General features: G+C 40.2%; 1 protein-coding gene across 2 annotated transcripts in view; it reads right to left on the bottom strand.

The window, feature by feature from the left end:
• The window catches only part of LARS2 (leucyl-tRNA synthetase 2, mitochondrial), a 162234-nt gene that overhangs the window by 47534 nt on the left and 89371 nt on the right, over positions 1–25329 (bottom strand). For both annotated transcript variants that reach the window (XM_060022329.1, XM_060022328.1), the window contains exons 8-11: positions 13258–13365; positions 11907–12066; positions 3641–3745; positions 723–838 (exon numbers count right to left, since the gene is read on the bottom strand). In XM_060022329.1, the coding sequence (XP_059878312.1) occupies positions 723–838; positions 3641–3745; positions 11907–12066; positions 13258–13365 (489 nt within the window). The remainder of the gene's footprint in view (positions 1–722; positions 839–3640; positions 3746–11906; positions 12067–13257; positions 13366–25329) is intronic.

Raw genomic sequence — 25329 nt, 5'->3', positions numbered from 1 at the left:
GCAGTAGTGGCATCACCTGGAAACTTGTTAGAAATGCAAATTCTTCAGTTGCATCAGGGACTGTGAAGCAGAATCTCCAGATGGGGGCCAGGGAATCTGTGTTCTAACAAGGCCACCAGGTGATACTGGTGTGTGCTCAAGTTTGAGAATCACTGTCTGAGCCATTTCCCACTTCCCCCTTCCCCACCTCACCCTACCTCTCCCATCATAATTTCTGGCCTAGTTCGGTATCAAGGCTGAGCTCAAATCCTGCCAGACTTACCACCTAGCAAGAGACAACCTTGACCAAATAAACATGACTCAAAACTTCTCTGCTGATTTCTAAAAATGAGTCAAACTTTAGGTGGGAATAAGTCAGTAATCTGGGGAGAACAGAGATCTCTTAAAAGGAACAGCCAATTTTGGTCACCTGTCCCAAGGAATCAGTTTCCCTGGAAGAGGTCATTTTTCTTAAGCAGAAGATTCACAAAATAAAGTTTAGTTCCTTCGATAACCACACTATCCTAGGATCAGGTTCAACTTGGAGCTGATAAGCTTTTAGATCTTGAAAAAGAATATTATTTTGTTTTCATAGATTAAGAAACGAGGCTGCAAGACTGTTAGTGTGGGTATGAATGAAATGATAGGTTGTAACTTGCACCCAAAGGAAAATGTGTCATCAAGCTCATGTCAAGGCCCTGAGTTTATAAGTAAGTTCTTCGGCCACCTCCACGGGCACCGACCTCCGCAGAGCTGCTCAGTCTCTCCGTGCCATCTGGCATGGTTTCAATGACTTCAGAGTACGACAGGCCCAGGGTTTGGGCTAAGACAGTGTCCTCTAAGCTGGTGCTGGGAATTCCTGTTTAGGGGAAGAAACACAAAACGTCTCCTTTGCAAATGGCCAAATCACAAAATAATTGACAGCACTGACACTCAGCGTTAGCTTCTCAAGGGAGACTCTAAAAGATTTTAGTCACAGAAATTATAAAACCACATCATATTCATTGGGAAAATGGAGAACAGTCTTGGAGAAACTCACTACCCTAACACAATAGTTTACCATATTGGCACTACTTCCCGTAAGTCTTTTTCCATTGCTTAGTTTCTTTTAAAAAATAGTTGTAATTCTAAAATATACAATTTTGGGTGCTTCTGTCACTTAAATAGTAAATCACAAGCATCTGGGGAAGTGTCTCTTTTGAGTGACACAGGGCAGTGGAGTTCTCTTGAGAAGCAGGGCTGACTCCTCCAGCAGCTCCTAGTGCCCCAGAAAAATCCGCTTGGTCAGTAAGTGGAAAGCTGGCCAATGTGTTTCTTCAAACTATGCTTTGTTCCCAGAGGCAACAGTACATTCTGAACAGACATTTCTTCTTCAACCCACATATGCCCTTGAGGAGATGGAGTTGAATGTAAGTAAATCACTCATCCAGAGGGCCAGGGCATGCTGTTTCATCTTCAGCTAATTAATACAAACAGGCTTTTTAGTTGTTGGTTCTGTAGGCCAGGGTTTCTCAACCTGGGTCCTACTGACATTCTGAACTTTGCTGGGGGGCCTGTTCTGTGTGCTGTAGGATGTTGAAGAGCATCCCTGGTCTCTACAGTAGAAATGTTTCTAAAATTGCCAAATGTTGCCTGCTGCAAATCACCCCTGGTTGAGAACTGCTGTAGGGTCAACTGTCAAGACTGCTGACATCCTTGTGGACACTACACATCACGCAGCAACTGAGAGAGATAAAACTAAGGGTAATACACAAAATGCTTACGTCAGATGTCCATGAACAACCTCTCTGGAATGCTGCCCTAAAAGGGTGATTTAATGTTTGGGACACACATTCTAAAGTTCCTTGGTAAGATGGAAAACTCCATGGTATGATGGAAAGTTCTGCAGTGTTCCAGCTGAGATTATGGATGAAAAGCATCTAATGAAGCAAATAAACTCTCAGAGTGGACTTGAAGGATACTGAAGGGTGAGGACAAATGGCAAGCAATAAAGGTTGCTGAAAAGTGTTCATGGTCAAGAAGGGAAAAAAGTCATTTACTGCATTCCAAAAGTTTGTGGTCTGTAGTAACTAGGAGCAATCTTCGAATGGAGACATTGTAACCACAGAATTTATTTGATCACATAAAGACCACTCTGGACCACTGTGTTGGTCATGTGGGCCTCAGTAGAATGTGAACTATTTGTATCATGCAGGTGAGATGGTGAAAACACCACTTTAACTCTTGTTTACTTTTGTTTCTGTTCTTCTTGGAAGGCCAAGAGCCAATAATTCACAAAACATTAATTACAGAAGTGTGGGAAATCAAGACAACAGGAAAAATGATTTTCCATGCATACCCAAGAAAATCAGATTTTCCTTTTTCTTTTTCCCTTATCCTTCAGAACTCTCAATATTCTGTTAGTACTTTGACTCAAAATACCAAAAGGGGAGACTTCCCTGGTGGTCCAGTGGGTAGGACTCCGCGATCCCACTGCAGGGGGCCCAGGTTCGATCCCTAGTGGGGAACTAGGTCCTGCATGCATGCTGAAACTAAGAGTTTGCAGGCCACAACTAAGAGTCTGCATGCGGCAACTAAGAAGTCTGCATGACGCAATTAAAAGATCCCTCATGATGCAACTAAGACCCAGCACAGCCAAAATAAATAAATTAATATTTTAAAACAACAACAACAACAAAAAAAGGGAAAAAAGCCACATCAACAAGAGCTTCCTTTATTGTTTATCTTGGCTGGTTGTATTAATGAATTTTACTAATTATAAAATGCATTAAAGTAATAGAAGGAATTATTTCCTTTAAGGAACATACTTTCTAGGTTTAAATTGTCAGAGGAGAATGACTTGGGTGGCTTAATATCTGTTTTCTGTGTTGATGTTTCTTCAAATCAGTTTGCCAAAGAAGGATCTGAGAATGGTGAGCAAAACCATGATTTCAATAAGCAATGCTATTTCTTCTGTGTGCTAGGAGATACAGAGTGTGGAAATAACTTCCTCCGCAGGTTCTGGCACATTGGAGACTGCCTGGAATCTACAGCAGGAAAGCTGTAGAGATTGCTCGGGTCTACCCTGAGGGCAGGTCTTGGATGGGGTATGATTAGGTCTCACACCTCGGTTCAATCCCAGACTTCCTGTTCAGTGATGATAGGTTAGAACTCTTAGGAATGAGTAAGGCCGCCAAGGAAATCCAATTTACAGCTCTAAATATGACTTCGATTTTACTGCTATTTCACGATCCCTTTCTTGCATAGCTGAAGTTCACCTCCTCCACAAAGCCTTCACCAAAAACCCAGCCCACATCGATCATGTGTGCTTTGAACGCCCATCTCAGCAGTTGCTGTTGGTTCTATGAATTCTGAAATTGGATTTTCATCTGAGTTGTATGGTTCCCCACATTGTATAGGCAAGTCTCACCAACTAGCTCTACTGGCAAAATCCATGGGCCAGACATTTTTCATTATTCTCAGTAGCAACTAGCAAGATGCAATATACTTGATATGTTTTCAAAATATGATGCTTAACTAAGAGATGATGAAATGAAGGGACATTCATTTTTACAAAGAGGCAAAACAGATCATGGAATATATAGTCAGCTCTTCCAGGCTAGGATTTTGATCTTAAACCTGCTAAGTACACTATCCTGATTACATTTTAATGGCTACTTACCTATTTTTGCATCCAGAGAGCCCTCAAAGTCAGCTTTGGCCAAGATGACAACAGGGACTTCCTGCTGGGTGAGCATGTTCACAGCTGTCACGGGCGTGAGGCAATCTGAAAATGAGAGCAAACAACTGTGGACACCAATCTGCTGGGACTCTAACACCATCTGAATCTCAGAGGAGACAAGTGAGAAAAATAAGCTTTAGAATTTCTGTGTTTTTGTGCTAATTATTATAGAATTTGTTCTTTGAAGGTATTAACAGATAATTCACACTAGTGGAGAATCCAAAGATTAAACAAAAAAATGAAAATATTCATTCGCACTCCTAACCAAAGACATGAAAATGGCATTTTTACTTTCCAGATGGTGGAGTAAAGATGATCCCACCACCCACTTTTCCTTTTGAAAAGTACCTCAAGTATACAGAAGAATGAGAAGCACAACAATCTATCTATGGTGAAACTAAAAGATATCTGAAATTTTAAACTATAACACAGATGGAAGTGGATAGGAAAGGAGAAAATGACTGAACAGAGAGGAGATTTCCACACATTCAAGGACAAAACAGTTCCTTCCCATGTACCATTTCTAAGGAGATACCAGAGGTTGTGATCCAGCAAAAGGAAGGGGTAAATCAAGAAAGAGACAGACATGGGATCTAGGAAACAGAGGATCCAACAAAGAAAAGAGGGTAGGGACATTTGCAGAGCAGAGACAGAGAGAAGTCCCAGGATGACAGATATGCAGAAGCCTGGAGGATGACCAGGTCAGATTTAAGCAGGACAGAGAGCCCCAGGAAGCATCTTCAGGAAAAAAAGGGGATGGATAGATTATCTGACAGGGTGGAATATGTAGAAAACTTGAGAGGAGTTTTAAAGAGCTTCTGGGAGGATGTGGGAAGACAGTCAGAAATTCAAAGAACACAAAGCAAATTAAAAAAATGAGGACACCATGAACTTCAGGAAAAACAGAAAGTTATATAAAAAGGAAAATGTAATCATAGTATATTTGGCTCAGGTGACCAATATTTATGTGGTCATAATAAAACACTTAATTTGGAATTATCCAAACAGTGTGTCATCTTAAATGAAGCTTATTACAACTACTGCAGCAGTGAGATAAATCATACATACATGAATCTTCACTGAATATATGTAGGACTGGAAGCATGAAGACCCCAATAAAGTCCCAAAGGAAGAAGGGATGAGAGGTGGTAAACAATTAGTGAGTTCATTTGTACTTCTGCAACATAAGCAATTAACTACAGTTATAATTTATGAACTATTACTATTTACACCCGCTATGTTTTAAGACTTTATATAGATTTATCTAAAATATGTTCTACAAACCCCAAAGTTAAAATAAGCCTAGGGGACTTCTCTGGTGGTTCAGTGGTTAAGACTTCGCCTTCCAACACAGGGGGTGTGGGTTCAATCCCTGGATGGGGAGCTAAGATCCCACATGCCTCACAGCCAAAAAACCAAAACATAAAACAGAAGCAATATTGTAACAAATTCAATAAAGACTTTAAAAATGGTCCACATCAGAAAAACCTTAAAAAAAAAAAAGCCTAGGAATTAGGATTTATTTTTCAGAGAGGTAAAGATAGGCTCTGTAAACATCTAAGCCAGCTCCGATCTTCCTTCACCTTGGGTGTCAGGAAGCACAGGACAGGGTTACGGTGGGGACAGAGTGAAAATGCAATGCAAATGGGTCTGTAGGGATGACGTTCAACCAGCACCCTGGTACCATGACTGGAAGGCACCTGCTGCTGGAGCTGCTGAAGTGCTGACACCCTCAAAGTGGACAGCCAGATTTCTGATTCCATATGGTCCCTTCTCAAAGAATAGGTATACATTTGCAAATTCTGCAATTATGGTATGTTATTAGGAGGATGGACAGTGAGGCGTGGTGGAGTGAGAATATAAGTCACTAGGTAATGTCTAGAACTGGTGAATGGAGAGACAGCAGTGTAGGCATATTATACAGACATGTGTCGGTCTGTACCAGAGAAACGGCGGTGGAACAGACTGCCAGTTGACACCATATCTGTCTCTCCTTCTGATTCAGCAATAGAATGTTTAGTTGGACACATGACTGCGTAGCTAATGGCAGCACTGCTCAGCTTCACTTGCACTGGGTATGGACATGGGGTTAAGTGTAGAAGCAACTTGCAGGTCAAGCTCTCAAAGGGAAGGAGCTGCCCTTCTTCCCCCACCACCTTCTTACTGCGACACAGATGAAGTGTAGAACAATCTGGAACACACAGATAAGGGCAACATCCTAGAGGGGCAGAGCAGGAAGACAGAAAGAGCCTCGGCCCCAACCACCCCACAAAGCAGACTTGTTATACCCACTCTACATGTCACGTGGGCAAGAAATAAACTTCTGTCCTTTTAGTCACTGTTTTTCTAGGACTCTGTCACAGCCATCGAACTTATATCCTAAGTAACAAATTCCCCCCAAAATTAAAAGTGGTTGGGTAAGGAGGCTACTGTCATTGCTGTTGTTAGTACCCTCTGAAATTTCACATAATATACATATATCACCTAGATTTTTAAAAACACAAATTAATTTTTATAAAGAGAGATGGAAATTAAAGTAATTTTGAAGTATTATTATTTTTCACCTGGTAAGTTAAGAAAAACTTTTAGAAGGGTACCATCACTGTTTGTGAAGTTGCACTGAAAGCCATATATCATTGAATACAGCACTCTAAACTGATATAGCCCTTTCAGAAACCAATTAAAGCAACTTGCAAACAGAACTAGAAAAGGGTTCATAAACTTTGACCAAAAAAAATCACACTCTTGGGGATGTTTCCTAAGGAAGTAATTCTATAGAGGCAAAGAGCTGTCTCCATAATAGCCCAAACATGAAAAAGGCCAAATGTTCAACATGATAGGGAAGATTTAGGATATTATGATACACTTGAGTTGACAGAATATTATGTATGGATTAAAAAAACAATTGGGAAGCCTGCCTAAAAACAAAGAAATATTTTCTGATATCACATTAAGTAAAAACCAAAAAATAAAGATAGAATCAGTCTGATTTTTAAGATAAGTGTGTGCGGGAACACGAATTTAAAAGATTTATGACACATACAAAAGAACAAAGTTGAACTCCTATCTTTGCTATATATAAAAATTATACTTAATTTAAAAATGGATTAAAGACCTAAATATAGGATCTAAAACCATAAAACTCTTAGAAGAAACATAGGTATAAATCTTTGTGATCTTTGATTAGGCAGTGGTTTCTTAGATATGACACCAAAATCAAAAAGAAAAGAAAAAGTAGATAAATTGGACTTTAACAAAATTGAAAACTTCTGTGTTTCAAAGGACACCATCAAGGAAGTGAAAAGAAAACCCACAGAACTGGAGAACATTTTTGTAAATCATATATCTGATAAGAAACTTGTATCTAGCATAAAAAATTATTACAATAATAAAGACAACTAAATAAAAAATGGGCAGATGATCTGAACAGATGTTTCTCTAAAGAAGATATATAAATGGCCAATAAGCATGTGAAAAGATGCTCAATACCATTAGCCATCAGGTAAATGCAAATCAAAACCACAATGAGATAATGCTTCACACTCACCAGCATGACCATAAAAAAAAGACAGACAATAACAAGTATAGGCAAAGATGTGGAGAAACTGGAACCCCCATGTACTGCTGCTGGGAATGTAAAATAGAGCAGCTGTTTTAAAAAAGTCTCATTGTTCCTCAACCAGTTAAAAATAGAATTACCATAAGACCCAACAACTCTACTCCTAGATATTGGGTTGGCCCAAATCTGAACGAATGTTCATAGCAGCTAGCTGGAAAGTGGAAAGAAACAAAATGTCCATCAACTGATGAATGGATAAATAAAATCTGGTATATACAATGGAATATTCTGAAATAAAAAGGAATGAAGTACTGACTACAACATGGATGAACCTTGAAAACATTATACTATATGAAAGAAGCCAGTGACAAAAGAACAAATATCATATGAGTCCATTTATATGAAATGTCCAGAACAGGAAAGTTTATGTAGAAAGAAAGTAGATTAGTGGCTGCCTGGGGCTGGGGGAAATAGGAGGAATGGAGGTGACTGCTAGAGGGTATGGGATTTCTTTGGGGGATGATAAAAATGTCCTAAAATTGACAGTGGTGATGGTTGTAAAACTCTGTAGATATACTAAAAACCATTGAATTGCACATTTTAAATGGGTGAATTTTATGATATGTGAATTATATCTCAATAAAGTCATTACAAGAAAAATATGAAAAAAAAGTAGAGTACTTGCATTAAAGGGTTGAATTTTTCTCCATTTTCCCACATAAAAGGTCTATTATGACAGTTTTTCAATTAGAAAAAAGTTCTTGGCCAGGCCTAGCATTCTCCACATTTCTCATTAGTCATGTGCTGGTGACATGAAGCAGGAAGCCAAGGAGAAATCCCAAGTAACTGAAGCAGTTCATACAGGGGTTAAGTCATAGCTAAATGCTTTAGAAGATACAAAGGATTACTAACTTAATAGTTAGTAATTACAAAGGAAACATTCCAGTCAAGAAGCTGCCCTCTGCTCTCAGGGCCCCCACTGCAAAAAAGGCAGGTCTTTCACGCCCCATGGAAAAACAGACCAAAGTCTCTGTTCATAACTCAGCAAAGCAGTGCTGCTTGCAACTAGGTCCCAGGGATGCTCTGTGGAAACAGGGTCCTCTGGTCAAGTAAGCGTGAGGAGAGCTGCATGACGTCCCCTCGTAGACAGTCACAGTGCACGTTAGCACAGCGAAGGCACTAAAAAGTCCAGAAGCAAAGAAACCTATTTATTTTTGCTTTATTCCAGGTTACCTGAGCACGGAAGCTTTCCTCCACACAGTTAGCTATTAACATGTGCTGAAAGGATGCTAGTAGGAGCAGTTTGATTGAGAATAAACTATTATCCACAGGATTCTGTTCCTTACCCTTTGTCCCACCCCCATGCTGAATCAATGGAGATGGGGCAAGACAATAGGGAGCAATAAATTATTCAGTGCTCTGGGGCTTCTCTCTAATGTGTCAATAAAAATAGGGTTTCTAAATCACCCATTAGGGAGACCTCATTTACCCTTTTGGCAAAAAATACATTGTGTAGACCACTGGTGACTCAGAGCTGAAATGTGTGGTTCCAAAGCCCCAGGGTTTGCATATTTTAATATTAGGAATGTAAGAAAAGGCTCCAGGAAATGTCAGAACCGCTTCTAGAACTCTGATGATATTTCCCTATTGATGCTTTTTATGGTTTCTAGTTCCTATCAAGTCACAGCTTACATAACATGACTTAGATCAGAGGCGGTCAGCTGAGAAAAGGAGGCAATGCCAATGATTATGGAAATACACTCAATTTCAAGAACTGTATAGAGAAGGACCTTAATTTTTGCTCTCTTAAAGGAATCTGTGCCAATTATAGTATGCTGAGCAAAAACCGTACATTTAGTCAGTAGCATCAGCAACCCAGTTGGCCAGGCCAGAAATCAGGGAGTTGTCCCAGGAGCCTTCCAAATACTTCTCAGAGCTGTTCTCGCCCCTCCATTCTGATGGCCACTGTTCTAGGGTCTTCACCATCTCTCACCCTAACTAATGGGGTAAGCCAGCTCTCCTGCCTCTACTCTGCGACTCAAGCATCACCCTGTCCACATGTGTCACCCTCCTCCTCAGACCCCTCAGGGCTCCTTCTGTTCCCACCAAGCGCTCCACCCCACCTTGCCCGATAGCCTCATCACCTGCGCTGCAGAGAAAACTCAACTTACAAAGGTGAAATGACCATCCTTAAGTCATAGGATGGATCTGGGATCAGAACCTTGATCATCTTGTGCCAACTCAGGAGACAATAGGCAGAAATCAACTTAGCAACTGCAGGAACTCATGTTTGAGAATTTAAACTTGTGCAAGTGATATATTCAGTCACAACTATGTGCTGCCATGACTTGCAGCAGTTACTGCTCTAACATTAGTTATCCTCAAAACTGGACATTTGAGGGAAAACCAAGCTGCTTGCCTAATTTGAGCCACATGGCAATGGTAAATGACACTAGTGATAAGATGTTCAGGTTTAAAATGTGACCTCAAAGGCCAAAGGAGGCATAAATCCATATTCATATGGTAATTTTAATTCATTGGGAAAACTGCATTACACTCTAGCACTGTACTGGCTATAAATGACTGATTCTACATGTCAACATCCAGAGACTTGACATGCAAATTAATCTAGAGACTTTGAATAAATTGACATCTGCAAAAAGAATATTTCCATTCTGAAAATTAGAATCAGAAAATTTAGAGCCAAGTGTAGTGTTCCATTTGTAATTGTTTCAGAGATTACTAAAAAGAGGGGAGAACAAAGGAAATAACCAGGCCAAGTCAGATCTGCTGATATCCAAATGATCATGAAAACATTGCTCTCTGCATATGCTAAAATCATTTCTTAATTTCTTACATATGAAAATGTTTTGGATTTATATAGTGTCTTTCATGTCAGGAACTCCATCTCTTGTAACTTATTGGCTAGTTAATCCTCTATTGCTATTACTTCATTTTAATTTGTGTCCCCAAATTAACCATGGGAAAAAAATCTAAGGCCAGATGTTTATATTTTTCAGTTTTTCAATTTTAGATATTATTCAACCAACACAGCCCTCAAGGAATCTCAAAATGCTCATGAAAGTAAAAACAACAAGTTTTCCCTTTAAACTAAATAGTTGAAAACAATCCAATCTTTCTTTTGAATACGTGGAAAATAAAACTGAGAGAGATAGCTACTGGACTTTATAAGCACACACTGAAATCTTAAGAGTCTTTTCTCCATTTCAATATACAACAACAAAAGAGATGAAACCAAGTGATATCTGTCCTGTGCCAGTGAATTACATATGCATCTGGGTCTCCTCTGCTATGACCCTGCCTCCGCCCCCCAAAGACAGGACTGTGAACGGCCATCTATGCATCCCCAAGTGCTCAGTATGTAGCAGGCTCTCAGTAAGTATTAACTGATCTGAATATTGATGTTGTTAAGTAAACAATTAGAAGTCCTAAGCAGAGATAAGCTGGGATGACATTGTTTATCTTTCCAATGTGATCAGGAAATCTTTCATTCTGACTATTTTAAGAATAGCAATTAAAAAAAAACCTTTATGCCACCATTCAAAAAATTTTATTAATCAAATAATTCAAATAGACCTCCAATAATTCAGATGGTGTGCTTTTGGGTTGAAGTTTATAGTCTATGAAAAGTGAAGGAGGCTGAGATTTTTACAGAAATTTTACATTTCTCTGGAGACCTACTTCTAAATGACAGGTGAGTTCTTTTCGCCTGCCCAGGATCATATCCCCTTCCTCTGGGAAGAGCCTCTGAGTTTCAGAAAGCTACCCCTTCCTCACTGATGACAGTCTTGTTGGTCTATCAAGGAAGGTGCCTGGCCTTCCCTTGGCCAACAAAAAGGCCAGGGTCCCCAGTTATACCAAGTGAACACCCTTCTCTGCAACAGGAATCTCAAACCAAGTGTCCCAAGCACTGAGGGCGAGGGGAGAGCAGATTCACTCAGTCAGTGGTACGCAAGACACTATTAGTTCCTACTGCCCAACCCCCCATGGCTGTCTGGTCCAAGTCCTCTTCCAGACTGGTTCTTCCCCACGGCTTTCCAGTATGTTCCCCTCCTCCCCTGGGTTAGCCAGAGATGGATTCTGTTGCTTGCAACCCTGGAATACTGACTAATGCATAGGCACTTCCCAATCCTCACTGACCAACACCTGCTATGCCAATTCTAGGTCAGCTTGATCCACTCATTTAAGACCTGTATTGAGCAGGACTCGCCTGTCTGCTCAGATCACTGTGTGAATTCTTAAAGATACTAAAATTAAGTTATTGAAATGTTTCCTTTAATTGTCATTGGCTTCCTTCCTGTCCCTGCCAGTATAGTTTTATTTGATGATAAAATTATAAGTTAAGTACCAGATTCTACTCCTATCAGAAAAGAGCTTTAAATCTAGATTATATTTAAAGGGAAAGAGTTGAGCTTTCAAACAAAAACTTAAGAAGCGGACAAACTAGTAACTCAAAGTAACTTAACATTTTCAAAGTTCTTTTTGATCCTCATGTTTTAAAATCAAAACATGAAAAGTTAGGCCAAGGAGAATAACAGATCACACAAGATGACAAATGTGAAAGAACCATGAACTCTGTGAAACATAAGGCATAATGCCCGTCTTAACCTTAACTTGCCAACTCACCTTTGCCAGGGATGAGAGCCTTCCGAAAGGCTTCCTTCAGAGAGCTGTGCCCATGTAAGAGTCTGTGGCTGGGAGAGATGGCCACGTGGGCGGTGCCGTAAATGGCCTCGGGGGTGGCCGTGTAGGCGCTCAGCTTTTCTCCTGTGACTTGCCCATCAACCTGGCAGGGGGGAAGCAGACTCATTTCCTCAGTCCTCCCTCTGGGCTGCTGTGCTCCCCAGCCATATCCCTTCCTCCCACCCCTCCCCAATCCCAGATAGTGGTGACAGCTTCTGACCATAGCCACAGGGATGTGGGGACCTGAGGTGGTCCCTGGCAGGGGCAGAAAGGGCAAGAGAGAAGAGGGTCACAGCTCCTCTTTCAGGAGGCCTCCGCAGTGCCAATAACCAGGCGTACTTGGGGGCCCCAAATCAAAGGGGGTCAAAGCATGCTCAGAAGGATGCCTTCCCCGGTTCTTGGCTCCTTTGTTCACAAATCAATAATAACTGTCAATGTTATTCGTCCTGAGAAAGGAGCTATATACTTTCCTCCAGGATTTAAGTTACAAATAAAGGCATCAAAATTTCTAACCAGAAAAAGACACTGAGGCTAATTCCATTTTGAATAGGAAAGAAAGGACAGCCTGAGCTGAGCTCAAGAATGAGTGCTCCTAGGGCTGGTTAAATGCCTTTCAAGGAAGAGTCAAACATTAGGCACCAACTGAATGCCAACTATGTGACAGACACAGAGGACACAGAGAGGCCAGATCCTCCTTTGTTCACACATTCCAATGTGCTCACAAAGTGCCAATGATGTGCGAAGCGCTTGGGGCCCAGAACTAAAAGTCCACACTATGGGCTGAGTGCCAATTAGGTGTCACCTATGGAGCCAGGCCTGGGGCCTCAGAGGCACAGCCACATGGCCCTGTACCTGCAGGACTGAGAGTGTTCCCCCCGGAGATGTCTCATTTTCAGGTGGGTCCAGGAATGGAGGTGGAGACACTTTCATGATAAAATATTGGGCAAGGGAGAGAATACAGAAGACATTCCACATACAGTAGCCAGGTGGCTCAGAGACCCGCATCCCTCACCCTGGTGAAGAAGCAAAGGCCTACAATGTGATCACATCTTGAAATGAAAATTTTGGATGTAATGAGTTAAATAAAATGTTATTAAAATTAATTTCACCTGTTTCTTTGCACTTTAAAAAATGTGGCTACTAGAAAATTTGAAATTACATATGTGACTCTCAGTATCTTTCTACTGGATAGCACTGTTGCAGAGTCTCAAGTTGCTGGTTTCTTCAAAGAGTTCTAAAAATGCAGAAGGGGGTTTCTGAGCATTAATTGCTGGAGATGCTCTTGCTCGATCACCTTTAATGTGAAGTCCAAATGGCAGCCCACACAGTCCCCGATCCAGTGGGCCTGCATGCCTTTTATTCCATACCATTCCGGAAGGTCTGCCAGCGCGTCCTGCATGGGCTGTAGGAATGAAAGGAGAACGGAGAGGTAGAAGCACACAGCTTACTTAAGACAAAGCAAGTGATCTGGGGCTCACTAAGGTGGGAGAACTGGGGACACTGACGGAGGTTCAGGATTTAGCCCTTTTCTTCTTCACTTGTCAATCAGAGAGGCCCAGCAAGGGTCACACAGATGCACTCATCATGACTCAATTTAGTGAGATGGGTTTCACTCACTTCTCTATTTTGAGTGGGCCAAGGTTTCAGAGAGAGAAGAAAATTAACAAGGAGAGACCATGATTAACATCTTTGATGGATGTGGTTAGTGCATTCTCCTCCACAGTCTGGGACCTAAACAAAAGAAGTTCAAGTTTATGAATTTTTAAACCCTAAGATAAGTCATTCACAGGTATGGCTATTCTACAACTCAACTGTATCATATATAGAACATTATAAGTTTATTTAAAAAATAAAAATTAGCATAAGGGAAACCATCACATTGATTTGTGTAACATTTACTATTAAAAGCATACATTTATTTTCATCGCCTAATTTTAATCCTAAAATCCTACAAAAGGGAGGCTTTTCAATAAACTATTCTCTATGGTCTCAAGCTCATGCCATCCCTTTATTTGAAGATGAGATACATTCTTTCAACAAATAAGTTTAGAAGTAAATCATATATTTATAATAAGAGTCCAATTTTAAATTCCTAATTGTATTATGACTAATACAGGCAACATAACGATGCTTTATTCGTGTAGTGTTTTGTAATTCATAAAGTGCTTTTACACACATCTCTTCTCACACACTCTGGGTAAGGTAGCTCACTTTCAGATTAATGAACCCACACTGAGAAAGCGTATAGCTTTCTCATGCAAGCCTGCAGGAAAGGACAAGCCAGGACTAAAACCCAGACCTTACTAACTGCATTCTTTTGCCTACAGGGCAGAGACTTACTCTATCATGTGATAAACAACACAGAGCATTTTTTACACTTGTCATCTATCTATCCATCCATTCTCATTTATTCGGGAGAGGCTGCAAGTTTCAAGATCCAGAAATTTCTTCTGAGGCAGAAATTGTGGATTATGGACACCATCAAGTTGACCAGCAATGTGTTCATTCATTTGTTTATTCCCAGGAATGTATTAATTCCCCAACCCTAAACACAAGGACCTCATCTAGGCATTGGAGACTGGGGCATACACAAAGCAGGATGTGCCAGAGTCCCTAAAATGAAGTTTAAATAATGCACACATGGAGCCTGCTGCTATTCGTTGGGTAACTGATCAAACTGCAATGCCAAATGCTATTAGCATCAAAGAAGATGGGACACGGGTCGTGGAAATGAATCAAGGGAAAAGAAAAATAGTGGGAGGGTAGGGAAGAAAAGTAATAGAGTGAAAAGTAGGGAGAGGTATAAAAGATTTGGGGGGTGGACCACAGAGGAGAAGGAAAGTCATAGGAAGTGGGTGGGTGAGGAAAGAAAAGCTCCAAAAAGAAAAGAAAGGAAGGGAAAAGAAGCAACTAAAGAGTGCCTGCCCAGCCCACAGTAGGGTGCAATGACCAGTCAGTAACAGGGTGAGCCTTCCTGCCATGGGGCTGTCAATTTTGAGAGAAAAGCAAAGGAAAGAGGGAACGGAGTTACACTAATATTAAAATAGAAACCAGACGTGTGTGCAAAATTGGAAAAGGAGAGCACTGGAAAGCCTCAGTGAAGAGCTCAAGCTGTCCTTTTAACGCAACGTCACACTAAGGCTCAGTAAAGGCAGGTCCCCTTCCTTTTTGCTACCAATAGGAACCTAGCTGTGTAACACTTGGCATAATCCTCATGCAGAGACCCAACTACCCAGCTCATGTTTATAGGTCATCTTCAACAAAATGATTCTAGGGTTCTCCCATTTCCGGACCATTAATCACGAAAGATAAAAACGTTTTTTATGAGGAAATGTCATTAATTAGAAACCATGGGTATTTTATAGTCTACCTGGTCATTTGGAAAGGAGATCCACAAAAACCAAATAGCTGATGACAAAGATTCAGAAATATTTTAGGTAAGTTTTGAAACTTCATAATTCAGCATGACCTATGCTTAAGCCAATTCATGATGTGGATGAAACCGTACTGCCCAATCTCCCAGGGCAGGATCAAGGAAAACCAGAGTTGCTAGTTTTAAGTAAAATAAGCAGATCAACATGTGTCAATGCCATAGATATATTCCAACATCTGTGCTTGTGAGATGGCTTTCCATAGGATATACAAAATGCTTTATGGGTCAACTAAGTTGCCCAAAAGGACCATTATGTTTCAGTATTTGCCTGAGTGAAAACTGACTTTTGAGAAGGTGGTAAAAGTCCTGCTTCAGGTTCCTGACTGTTCATTACTTCAATTAAAGTGGCTTTCTTCTGGTACAAACTATTATGTATAAAATAAATAAGCTACAAGGATATATTGTACTGCCCAAGGAATACAGCCAGTATCTTATAATAACTATGAATGGAGTATAATCTATAAAAATTTTCAATCACTACATTATATACCTGAAACTAACATAATATTGTAAATCAACTATACCTCAAAAAAAAAAAAAGTCAGAGCAACAAGATTGGTTTAAGATGGTGGAGTAGAAGGACGTGCTCTCATTCCCTCTTGCAAGAACACCAGAATTACAACAAACTGCTGAACAATCATCGATGGGAAGACACTGGAACTCACCAAAAATGATACCCCACATCCAAACACAAAGGAGAAGCCACAATGAGATGGTAGAAGGGGCACAATCACAATAAAATCAAATTTCATAACTGCTGGGTGGGTGACTCACAAACAGAGAACACTTATACCACAGAAGTCCACCCACTGGAGTGAAGGTTCTGAGCCCCACGTCAGGCTTCCCAATCTGTGGGTCTGGCAACGGAAGGAGAATTCCTAGAGAATCAGACTTTGAAGGCTAGTGGGATTCGATTGCAGGACTTTGACAGGACTGGGGGAAAAAGAGACTCCACTCTTGGAGGGCACACACAAAGTAGTGTGCTCACTGGGACCAAGTGGAAGGAGCAGTGACCCCATAAGAGACTGAACCAGACCTACCTGCTAGTGTTGGAGGGTCTCACAGGCAGGGGATGACCGTGGCTCACCGTGGAGACACTGGCAGCAGAAGTTCTGGGAAGTACTCGTTGGCATGAGCCTTCCCAGAGTCTGCCATTAGCCCCACCAAAGAGACCGGGTAGGCTTCAGTGTTGGGTCACCTCAGGCTAAACAACCAACAGGGAGGGAACCCAGCCCCATCCATCAGCAGACAAGTGAATTTATGTTTTACTGAGCTCAGCCCACCAAAGCAACAGCTAGCTCTACCCACCACCAGTCCCTCCCATCAGGAAACTTGCACAAGCCTCTTAGATAGCCTCATCCACCAGAGGGTAGACAGCAGGAGCAAGAGGAACTACAATCCTGCAGCCTGTGGAACAAAAACCACATTCACAGAAAGATAGACAAGATGAAAAGGCAGAGGGCTATGTACCAGATGAAGGAACAAGATAAAACCCCAGAAAAACAACTAAATGAAGTGGAGATAGGAAACCTTCCAGAAAAAGAATTCACAATAATGATAGTGAACATGATCCAGGACCAGGCAAAAAAAATGGAGGCAAAGATTGAGAAGATGAAAGAAAAGTTTAACAAAGATCTGGAAGAATTAAAGAACAAACAAATAGAGATGAACAACACAATAACTGAAATGAAAAATACACTAGAAGGAATTGACAGCAGAATAACTGAGGCAGAAGAACGGATAAGGGACATGAAACACAGAATGGTGGAATTCACTGCTGTGGAACAGAATAAAGAAAAAAGGATGAAAAGAAATGAAGACAGCCTAAGAGACCTCTGGGACAACATTTAACATAACAACATTCGCATTATGGAGGTCCCAAAAGGAGAATAGAGAGAGAAAGGACCAGAGGAAATATTTGAAGAGATTATAGTTGAAACCTTCCCTAACATGGGAAAGGAAATAGCCATCTAAGTCCAGGAAGTGCAGAGAGTCCCATACAGGATAAACCCAAGGAGAAACACGCCGAGACACATAGTGATCAAACTGGCAAAAATTAAAGACAAATAAAAATTATTGAAAGCAGCAAGGGAAAAACAAAACATAACATACAAAGGAATCCCCATAAGGTTATCAGCTGATTTTTCAGTGGAAACTCTGCAGCCCAGAAAGGAGTGGCAGGATATACTTAAAGTGATGAAAGGGAAGAAACTATAACCAAGATTACTCTACCCGGCAGGAGTCTCATTCAGATTAGACAGAGAAATCAAAAGCTTTACAGACAAGCAAAAGCTAAGAGAATTCCACACCACCAAACCAGCCCTACAACAAATGCTAAAGGAACTTCTTTAAGTGGGAAACACAAGAGAAGAAAAGAACCTATAAAAACAAACCCAAAACAATTAAGAAAATGGAAATATGAAAACACATATCGATAATTACCTTAAACGTGAATGGATTAAATGCTCCAACCAAAAGACACAGGCTTGCTGAATGGATACAAAAACAAGACCCGTATATATGCTGTCTACAAGAGACCCACTTCAGACCAAGGGAAACATTCAGTCTGAAAGTGAGGGGATGGAAATAGATACTCCATGCAAATGGAAATCAAAAGAAAGCTGGAGTAGCAATACTCATATCAGATAAAATAAAGAATGTTACAAGAGACAAGGAAGGACATTACATAATGATCAAGGGATCAATCCAAGAAGAAGACATAACAATTATAAGTACATATGCACCCAACACAGGAGCACCTAATACATAAGCCAACTGCTAACAGCTATAAAAGAGGAAATTGACAGTAACACAATAATAGTGGGGGACTTTAACACCTCACTTACACCAATGGACAGATCATCCAAACAGAAAATTAATAAGGAAACACAAGCTTTAATGACACAATAGACCAGATAGATTTAATTGATATTTATAGGACATTCCATCCAAAAACAGCAGTTTACACTTTCTTCTCAAGTGCGCACGGAACATTCTCCAGGATAGGTCACATCTTGGGTCACAAATCAAGCCTCAGTAAATTTAAGAAAATTGAAATCATATCAAGCATCTTTTCTGAACACAATGCTGAGATTAGAAATCAATTACAGGGAAAAAAATGTAAAAACATAAACACATAAATACATAAAAAATGTAAAAACAAAAACATAAACAGTACGTTACTAAATAACCAAGAGATCACTGAACAAATCAAAGAGGAAATCAAAAAACACCTAGAGACAAATGACAATGAAAACACAACAATCCAAAACCTACGGGATGCAGCAAAAGCAATTCTAAGAGGGAAGTTTATAGCTATATACAAGCCTACCTCAAGAAACAAGAAAAATCTCAAATAAACAATCTAACCTTACACCTAAAGGAACTAGAGAAAGAAGAACAAACAAAACCCAAAGTTGGCAGAAAGAAATAAATCATAAAGATCAGAGCAGAAATAAATGAAATAGAAACAAAGAACACAATAGCAAAGATCAATAAAACTAAAAGCTGGTTCTTTGAGAAGATAATCAAAATTGATAAGCCATTAGCCAGACTCGTCAAGAAAAAGAGGGAGAGGACTCAAATCAATAAAATTAGAAATGAAAAAGGAGAAGTTACAACAGACACTGCAGAAATACAAAACATCTGAAGAGACTACTACAAGCAACTCTATGCCAATAAAATGGACAACCTGGAAGAAATGGACAAATTCTTAGAAAGGTATAACCTTCTAAGACTGAACCAGGAAGAAACAGAAAATACGAACAGACCAATCACAAGTCACGAAATTGAAACTGTGATTAAAAATCTTCCAACAAACAAAAGTCCAGGACCAGATGGCTTCACAGGTGAATTCTATCAAACATTTAGAGAAGAGCTAACACCCATCCTCTCAAACTCTTCCAAAAAATTGCAGAGGAAGGACCACTCCCAAACTGATTCTATGAGGCCACCATCACCCTGATACCAAAACCAGACAAAGATACTACAAAGAAAGAAAATTACAGACCAATGTCACTGATGAATATAGATGCAAAAATCCTCAACAAAATACTAGCAAACAGAATCCAACAACACATTAAAAGGATCATACACCATGATCAAGTGGGATTTATCCCAGGGATGCAAGGATTCTTCAATATACGCAAATCAATCAATGTGATACACCATATTAAGAAATTGAAGAATATAAACCATATGATTGGGCTTCCCTGGTGGTGCAGTGGTTGAGAGTCTGCCTGCTGATGCAGGGGACACGGGTTCATGCCCCGGTCCGGTAAGATCACACATGCCGCGGAGCGGCTGGGCCCAGTGAGCCATGGCCGCTGAGCCTGCACGTCCGGAGCCTGTGCTCCGCAACGGGAGAGGCCACAGCAGTGAGAAGCCCATGTACCGCAAAAAAAAAAAAAAAAAAAAAAAAAAAAAACCAAAACCATACGATCATCTCAATAGATGCAGAAAAAGCTTTTGACAAAATTCAAAACCCATTTAGGATAAAACCTCTCCAGAAAGTAGGCATAGACGGAACCTACCTCAACATAACAAAGGCCATATACGACAAGACCACAATAAACATCATTCTCAATGGTGAAAAACTGAAAGCATTTCCTCTAAGATCAGGAACAAGACAAGGACGTCCACTCTTGCCACTATTATTGAGCATAGTTTTGGAAGTCCTAGCCATGGCAATCAGAGAAGAAAAGGAATACAAATTGGAAAAGAAGAAGTAAAACTGTCACTGTTTGCAGATGACATGATACTATACATAGAGAATCCTAAAGATGCCACCAGAAAACTACTAGAGCTAATCAATGAATTTGGTAAAGTTGCAGGATACAAAATTAATGCACAGAAATCTCTTGCATTCCTATATACTAAAGATGAAAAATCTGAAAGAGAAATTAAGGAAATACTCCCATTTACCACTGCAACAAAAAGAATAAAATACCTAGGAAAAAAACCTACCTAGGGAGACAAAAGACCTGTATACAGAAAACTATAAGACCCTGTTGAAAAAAATTAAAGATGATACCAACAGATGGAGAGATATACCATGTCCTTGGATTGGAAGAATCAATATTGTGAAAATGACTATACTACCCAAAGCAATCTACAGATTCAATGCAATCCCTATCAAATTACCAATGGCATTTTTTACAGAACTAGAACAAAAAATCTTAAAATTTGTATGGAGACACAAAAGACCCCGAATAGCCAAAGCAGTCTTAAGGGAAAAAAATGGAGCTGGAGGAATCAGACTCCCTGACTTCAGGCTATACTACAAAGCTGCAGTAATCAAGACAATATGGTACTGGCACAAAAACAGAAATATAGATCAATGGAACAGGATAGAAAGCCCAGAGATAAACCCACGCACCTATGGTCAACTAATCTATGACAAAGGAGGCAAGGATATACAATGGAGAAAAGACAGTCTCTTCAATAAGTGGCGTGGGAAAACTGTACAGCTAGATGTAAAAGAATGCAATTAGAATACTCCCTAACACCACACACAAAAATAAACTCAAAATGGATTAGAGACCTAAATGTAAGACCAGGCACTATACAACTCTTAGAGGAAAACATAGGAAGAACAGTGTTTGACATAAATCACAGCAAGGTCTTTTTTGATCCACCTCCTACAGTAATGGAAATAAAAACAAAATTAAACAAATGGGACCTAATGAAACTTAGAAGCTTTTGCACAGCAAAGCAAACCATAAACAAGACGAAAAGACAACCCTCAAAATGGGAGAAAATATTTGCAAACAGATTAATGGACAAAGGATTAATCTCCAAAATATATAAACAGCTCATGCAGCTCAATATTAAAAAATCAAACAACCCAATCCAAAAATGGGCAGAAGACCTAAATAGACATTTCTGCAAAGAGGACATACAGATGGCCAGGAAGCGCATGAAAAGCTGCTCAACATCACTAATTATTAGAGAAATGCAAATCAAAACTACAATGAGGTATCACCTCACACCAGTTAGAATGGGCATCATCAGAAAATCTACAAAGAACAAATGCTGGAGAGGGTGTGGAGAAAAGGGAACCCTCTTGCACTGTTGGTGGGAATGTAAATTGGTACAGCCACTATGGAGAACACTATGGAGGTTCCTTAAAAAACTAAAAATAGAATTGCCTTATGACCCAGTAATCCCACTACTGGGCATATACCCAGAGAAAAACCATAATTCAAATTTGAAGACACATGCACCCCAATGTTCATTGCAGCACTATTTACAGATGAATCAGTTTGCAGGGCAGAAACTGAGACACAGATGTAGAGAACAAACGTATGGACACCAAGGGGGGAAAGCAGCGGTGGGTGGTGGTGTTGGTGTGATGAATTGAGAGATTGGGATTGACATGTATACACTAATATGTATAAAATGGATAACTAATAGGAACCTGCTGTATAAGAAAATAAATAAAATAAAATTCAAAAAAAAATTAAAGCAACAATCACACAGTGTATAAGTAGTTCCTTTTGTATAAAGAATAAAAAAGTCAATAAAATTTATTGTAAACTTAAAAAAAAAAAGTGGCCTTCTTTCAGTTTCTCAAAAATACCAAGCCTGCCTCATGGCCTTGGCACATGCTATGTTCTTGCCTTGAAACACCGTTTCCTCACCCTCTATACAGTGGCTGCTGAGTCTCCCCATCTAAAGAGGTGCCCCTATCATTCTCCTTGCTCTTCCCACATCCCTAATGGTCCATCTCTTCTCTAGTCTGTTTGACTGCTTGTTGATGGTCTGGCTCCTCCTCTGCATTATAAGCTCCCTGAGAGTTCTGTTCACCAGTGTAAACTCAGCACCTATAGTTTCTGATATATAATAGGTATTTTGAATAAGTGAAAAAAAAATGAGAAATGGGCCTCCTGCCAAGGTAATGCAGAAACCAAAACCTTTCCCCTTCTCTTTTCCCTGATAATGACGAGGAAGCCTACCTCTAATAACCTGGGTCAGCCAAGGCTCTGGTTTCAATAGACCTGTCCCAGGGGACACACTGCTGACCATGGACAGGTGGCCTTGTCCTCCTGCGGCACAGCCAACAGGAACCTGGCTCTTCAGTGGGCCCCTTGGTGGCCTTTCAGTTTCATTGGTGTCCCTCTCTTTCCCTCCCTCATGGATCTCAAGAGGACTCAATTCCATGATTTTAAGTCTGCAAACTTTGTGCTTTAAGAGAAAGTTACAAAAGTCCAAAAAAAAAACATTGATACAGATTTATTTATTTATTTGATACAGGTTTATTTTTAAATGTGACTTTTGGGGTATTTAAAAATCACTCATAAGGACTTCCTTGGTGCTTCAGCAGTTAAGACTCTGTGCCCCCAATGCAGGGGGCCTGGGTTCGATTCCTGGTCAGGGAACTAGATCCAGCATGCTGCAACTAAAAGATCCCACACGCTGCAATGAAGATCCCAGGTGCTGCAACCAAGACCCGGTGCAGCCAAATAAATATTTTAAAAAATATCACTCATAGGGGTGGCCATAAGGCAGCATAAGATCATGATTCACTGAAGAAAAGTTGAATTATATTCCATATGTAGTTTATATGTATTTAGTTGGATATGAATTCCTCGGAAACTAACCATATACGTAAAGGTACCTATAAACACACTCAGCTAAGGAGAATATTTACTTGATTGAAAGAGCTTATTCCCAAAATCTTTCAGATAAACCATAGTTTCTCCATATTTTCCCTTCCTGGCCGACATAAACGGAACATGAAATTGCAGAGCTACACATACATGTAACATTTTAAGAATGTTACAAAACAAATATTAGAAACATAGAGTTTCTGTTACTGACAGCACAGACTTGAAAAGTTAAACAACTAATTTTAGCATAACCCAGAGGTTAATGGGATTTCTGGGATTTGATCTTTGATATACTAACCTAAAGATGCATGAGAGATAAAAATGAGTCAGTTGGTAAGAACTGCAATGTAAACTTCATCTAAAATAAGGCTTTCCTAGAAATTCTTTCAAAAGAAACCAGCTGCTATGGACACTAGAAGATGGCATGTGGTATCTCAATTATGAATGAATCATGTACCAAAGTTTCCATGCTCCCATCCACTTCAATTATAATATGGCCACTGAGCTCCCTTGTAGAAGACATTGTGTTTCGTGTAATAAAAGGTACCAGGAAATCCAGAGAACACAGGGACATGTTGAACTGCCCCATGAGTGTTCAATCAGCAAAACCCAGGAAACTATGGGCCAAACAGCCCAGGTCCTTCAACTGATAAATTGTAAGAAAAAGAAAGGGATAAAGATGGAAACCTGTAGATTAAAGTACTTGAAAGACATCAAATTTAAAAAGTGAAGGTAGGAATAAACTATACTCTCTAGGGAGGCACATTTAGGTGCTAAAACTATAGAGAAATGTGAGGACGTGACTATCTAAAAGTTAGGATAGTAGCTACTTTGGGGCCAGGGAGGCACTTATGTTGAGATGAGGCATGTAGAGGGCTTCTGGAGCGCTCTGGCAAGATCCACTATCTTGACCTACAAGGGCGGCTGCTTTAAAATAATTCAGAAGCTATATATTTGTTATATGGTTATCTGCATTTCATTTTATAATAAAAATGTAAAAACAAAACAAAAACTTACTACTAAGTTTGGTATTACATAGGTCACAACTCTTATCCCACACTGTTCCCAGAGTATGGCATAGAGAAATGTTGGCCTGTGATCTCTATGATTCAAGTGTAAACTCTCTTGTTTTTCTTTAAACCCCACAAGGGGCCTGACCTAGAGCCTAGGACTGTGTCTTGAACTGGGCAAATGCTCATCAAATTCCCATTTAATTCCCTCCACGCAAGGGAGAGTCTCAGAGAGCAAGCAGTACTACAAAACCAGATCCCCAGGCATCTAGAGAGGGGAGAAGTAACCTTTGTAGAACACTTCCTATGTAGCAGGCACTTTTATGTATGTTGCCTCATTTAATCTTCACAACAGGACAAGTCAAGAAGTATTATCTCCACCTCACAGATGAGAAAACAAGTCTCAGAAATTTCCTCTAAGTCACTCCAAAAGTATGGGGTGGAACAGTGAAAAAGCACTGGCAGCAAGGTGTAGCTGACTCCTAAGTTCATACACATTCCTATACTCTACTATGCAATGACTACTCTCCAGCAGAGGTCCTTAAATCCAGCTTTCCCACAACCATATTTCAGATAGTTTTGGCTTATCATTCTCTAAGTTAAAAGAGACACTTATTAGAGATCTGCCTGCTTCTATTATCCTATTTATATTTTTATTTTTTTCCTGGAAAGAAGATTCTGGTTATAGTCATAGGGCTTGGGTTGTGATCAAAATTCCCTTTCTTCAGATAAGGACACAAAGGCTCCGAGAGGTTTAGCAAGCTGCCCAGCATCACTTAGCTAATTGGAGTGAAGCTAAAAACTCATTCCTCAGGCCTCATTTAACTACAATGCATCTTCCTCAGAACCTTTCTCCCCAGTTGCACAGTGAACTTCTATTGTTTAAGCTGCCCAGCACCTGAAGTCTCTTCTTTCTTGGGGGCAGGGGTAGGGAGGTGAATTGCAAGATGGAGTGGCAGGGCCCCACCACCAACTATGGAAGCTAGAAAGAGGGTGCTTTTCCCATCCCAATCTCCTCCTCTGTGGAAGCTAAACAAATAGTGTAACCAATCATAGGCTCAGTACAATTGGAACACTGAGGGGGGACCTAGAGGCAGAGGGTCAACTGGTTTAAATAACACACCAGAACTGAGAGGCTGGAGATGCTGGTACTAATGGCAGCAATGACTTAACCAGACCATTCCTAGGACAAGATTTCAGCTGTGCCCTTGTTCTCCCTGATTCCTGCCTAGGCCTGGGTCTCCTGCCTTCCCATCCAACTGTGAGGAACCTGATCCTCTCCTGACCAATGCCTTTTTGGCTTAAGTTAACCA

Source organism: Delphinus delphis, chromosome 10, assembly GCF_949987515.2.
Source record: "Delphinus delphis chromosome 10, mDelDel1.2, whole genome shotgun sequence".
NCBI classification, from domain to species: Eukaryota; Metazoa; Chordata; class Mammalia; order Artiodactyla; family Delphinidae; genus Delphinus; species Delphinus delphis.
This window is presented reverse-complemented; position numbering and strand designations above follow the sequence as displayed.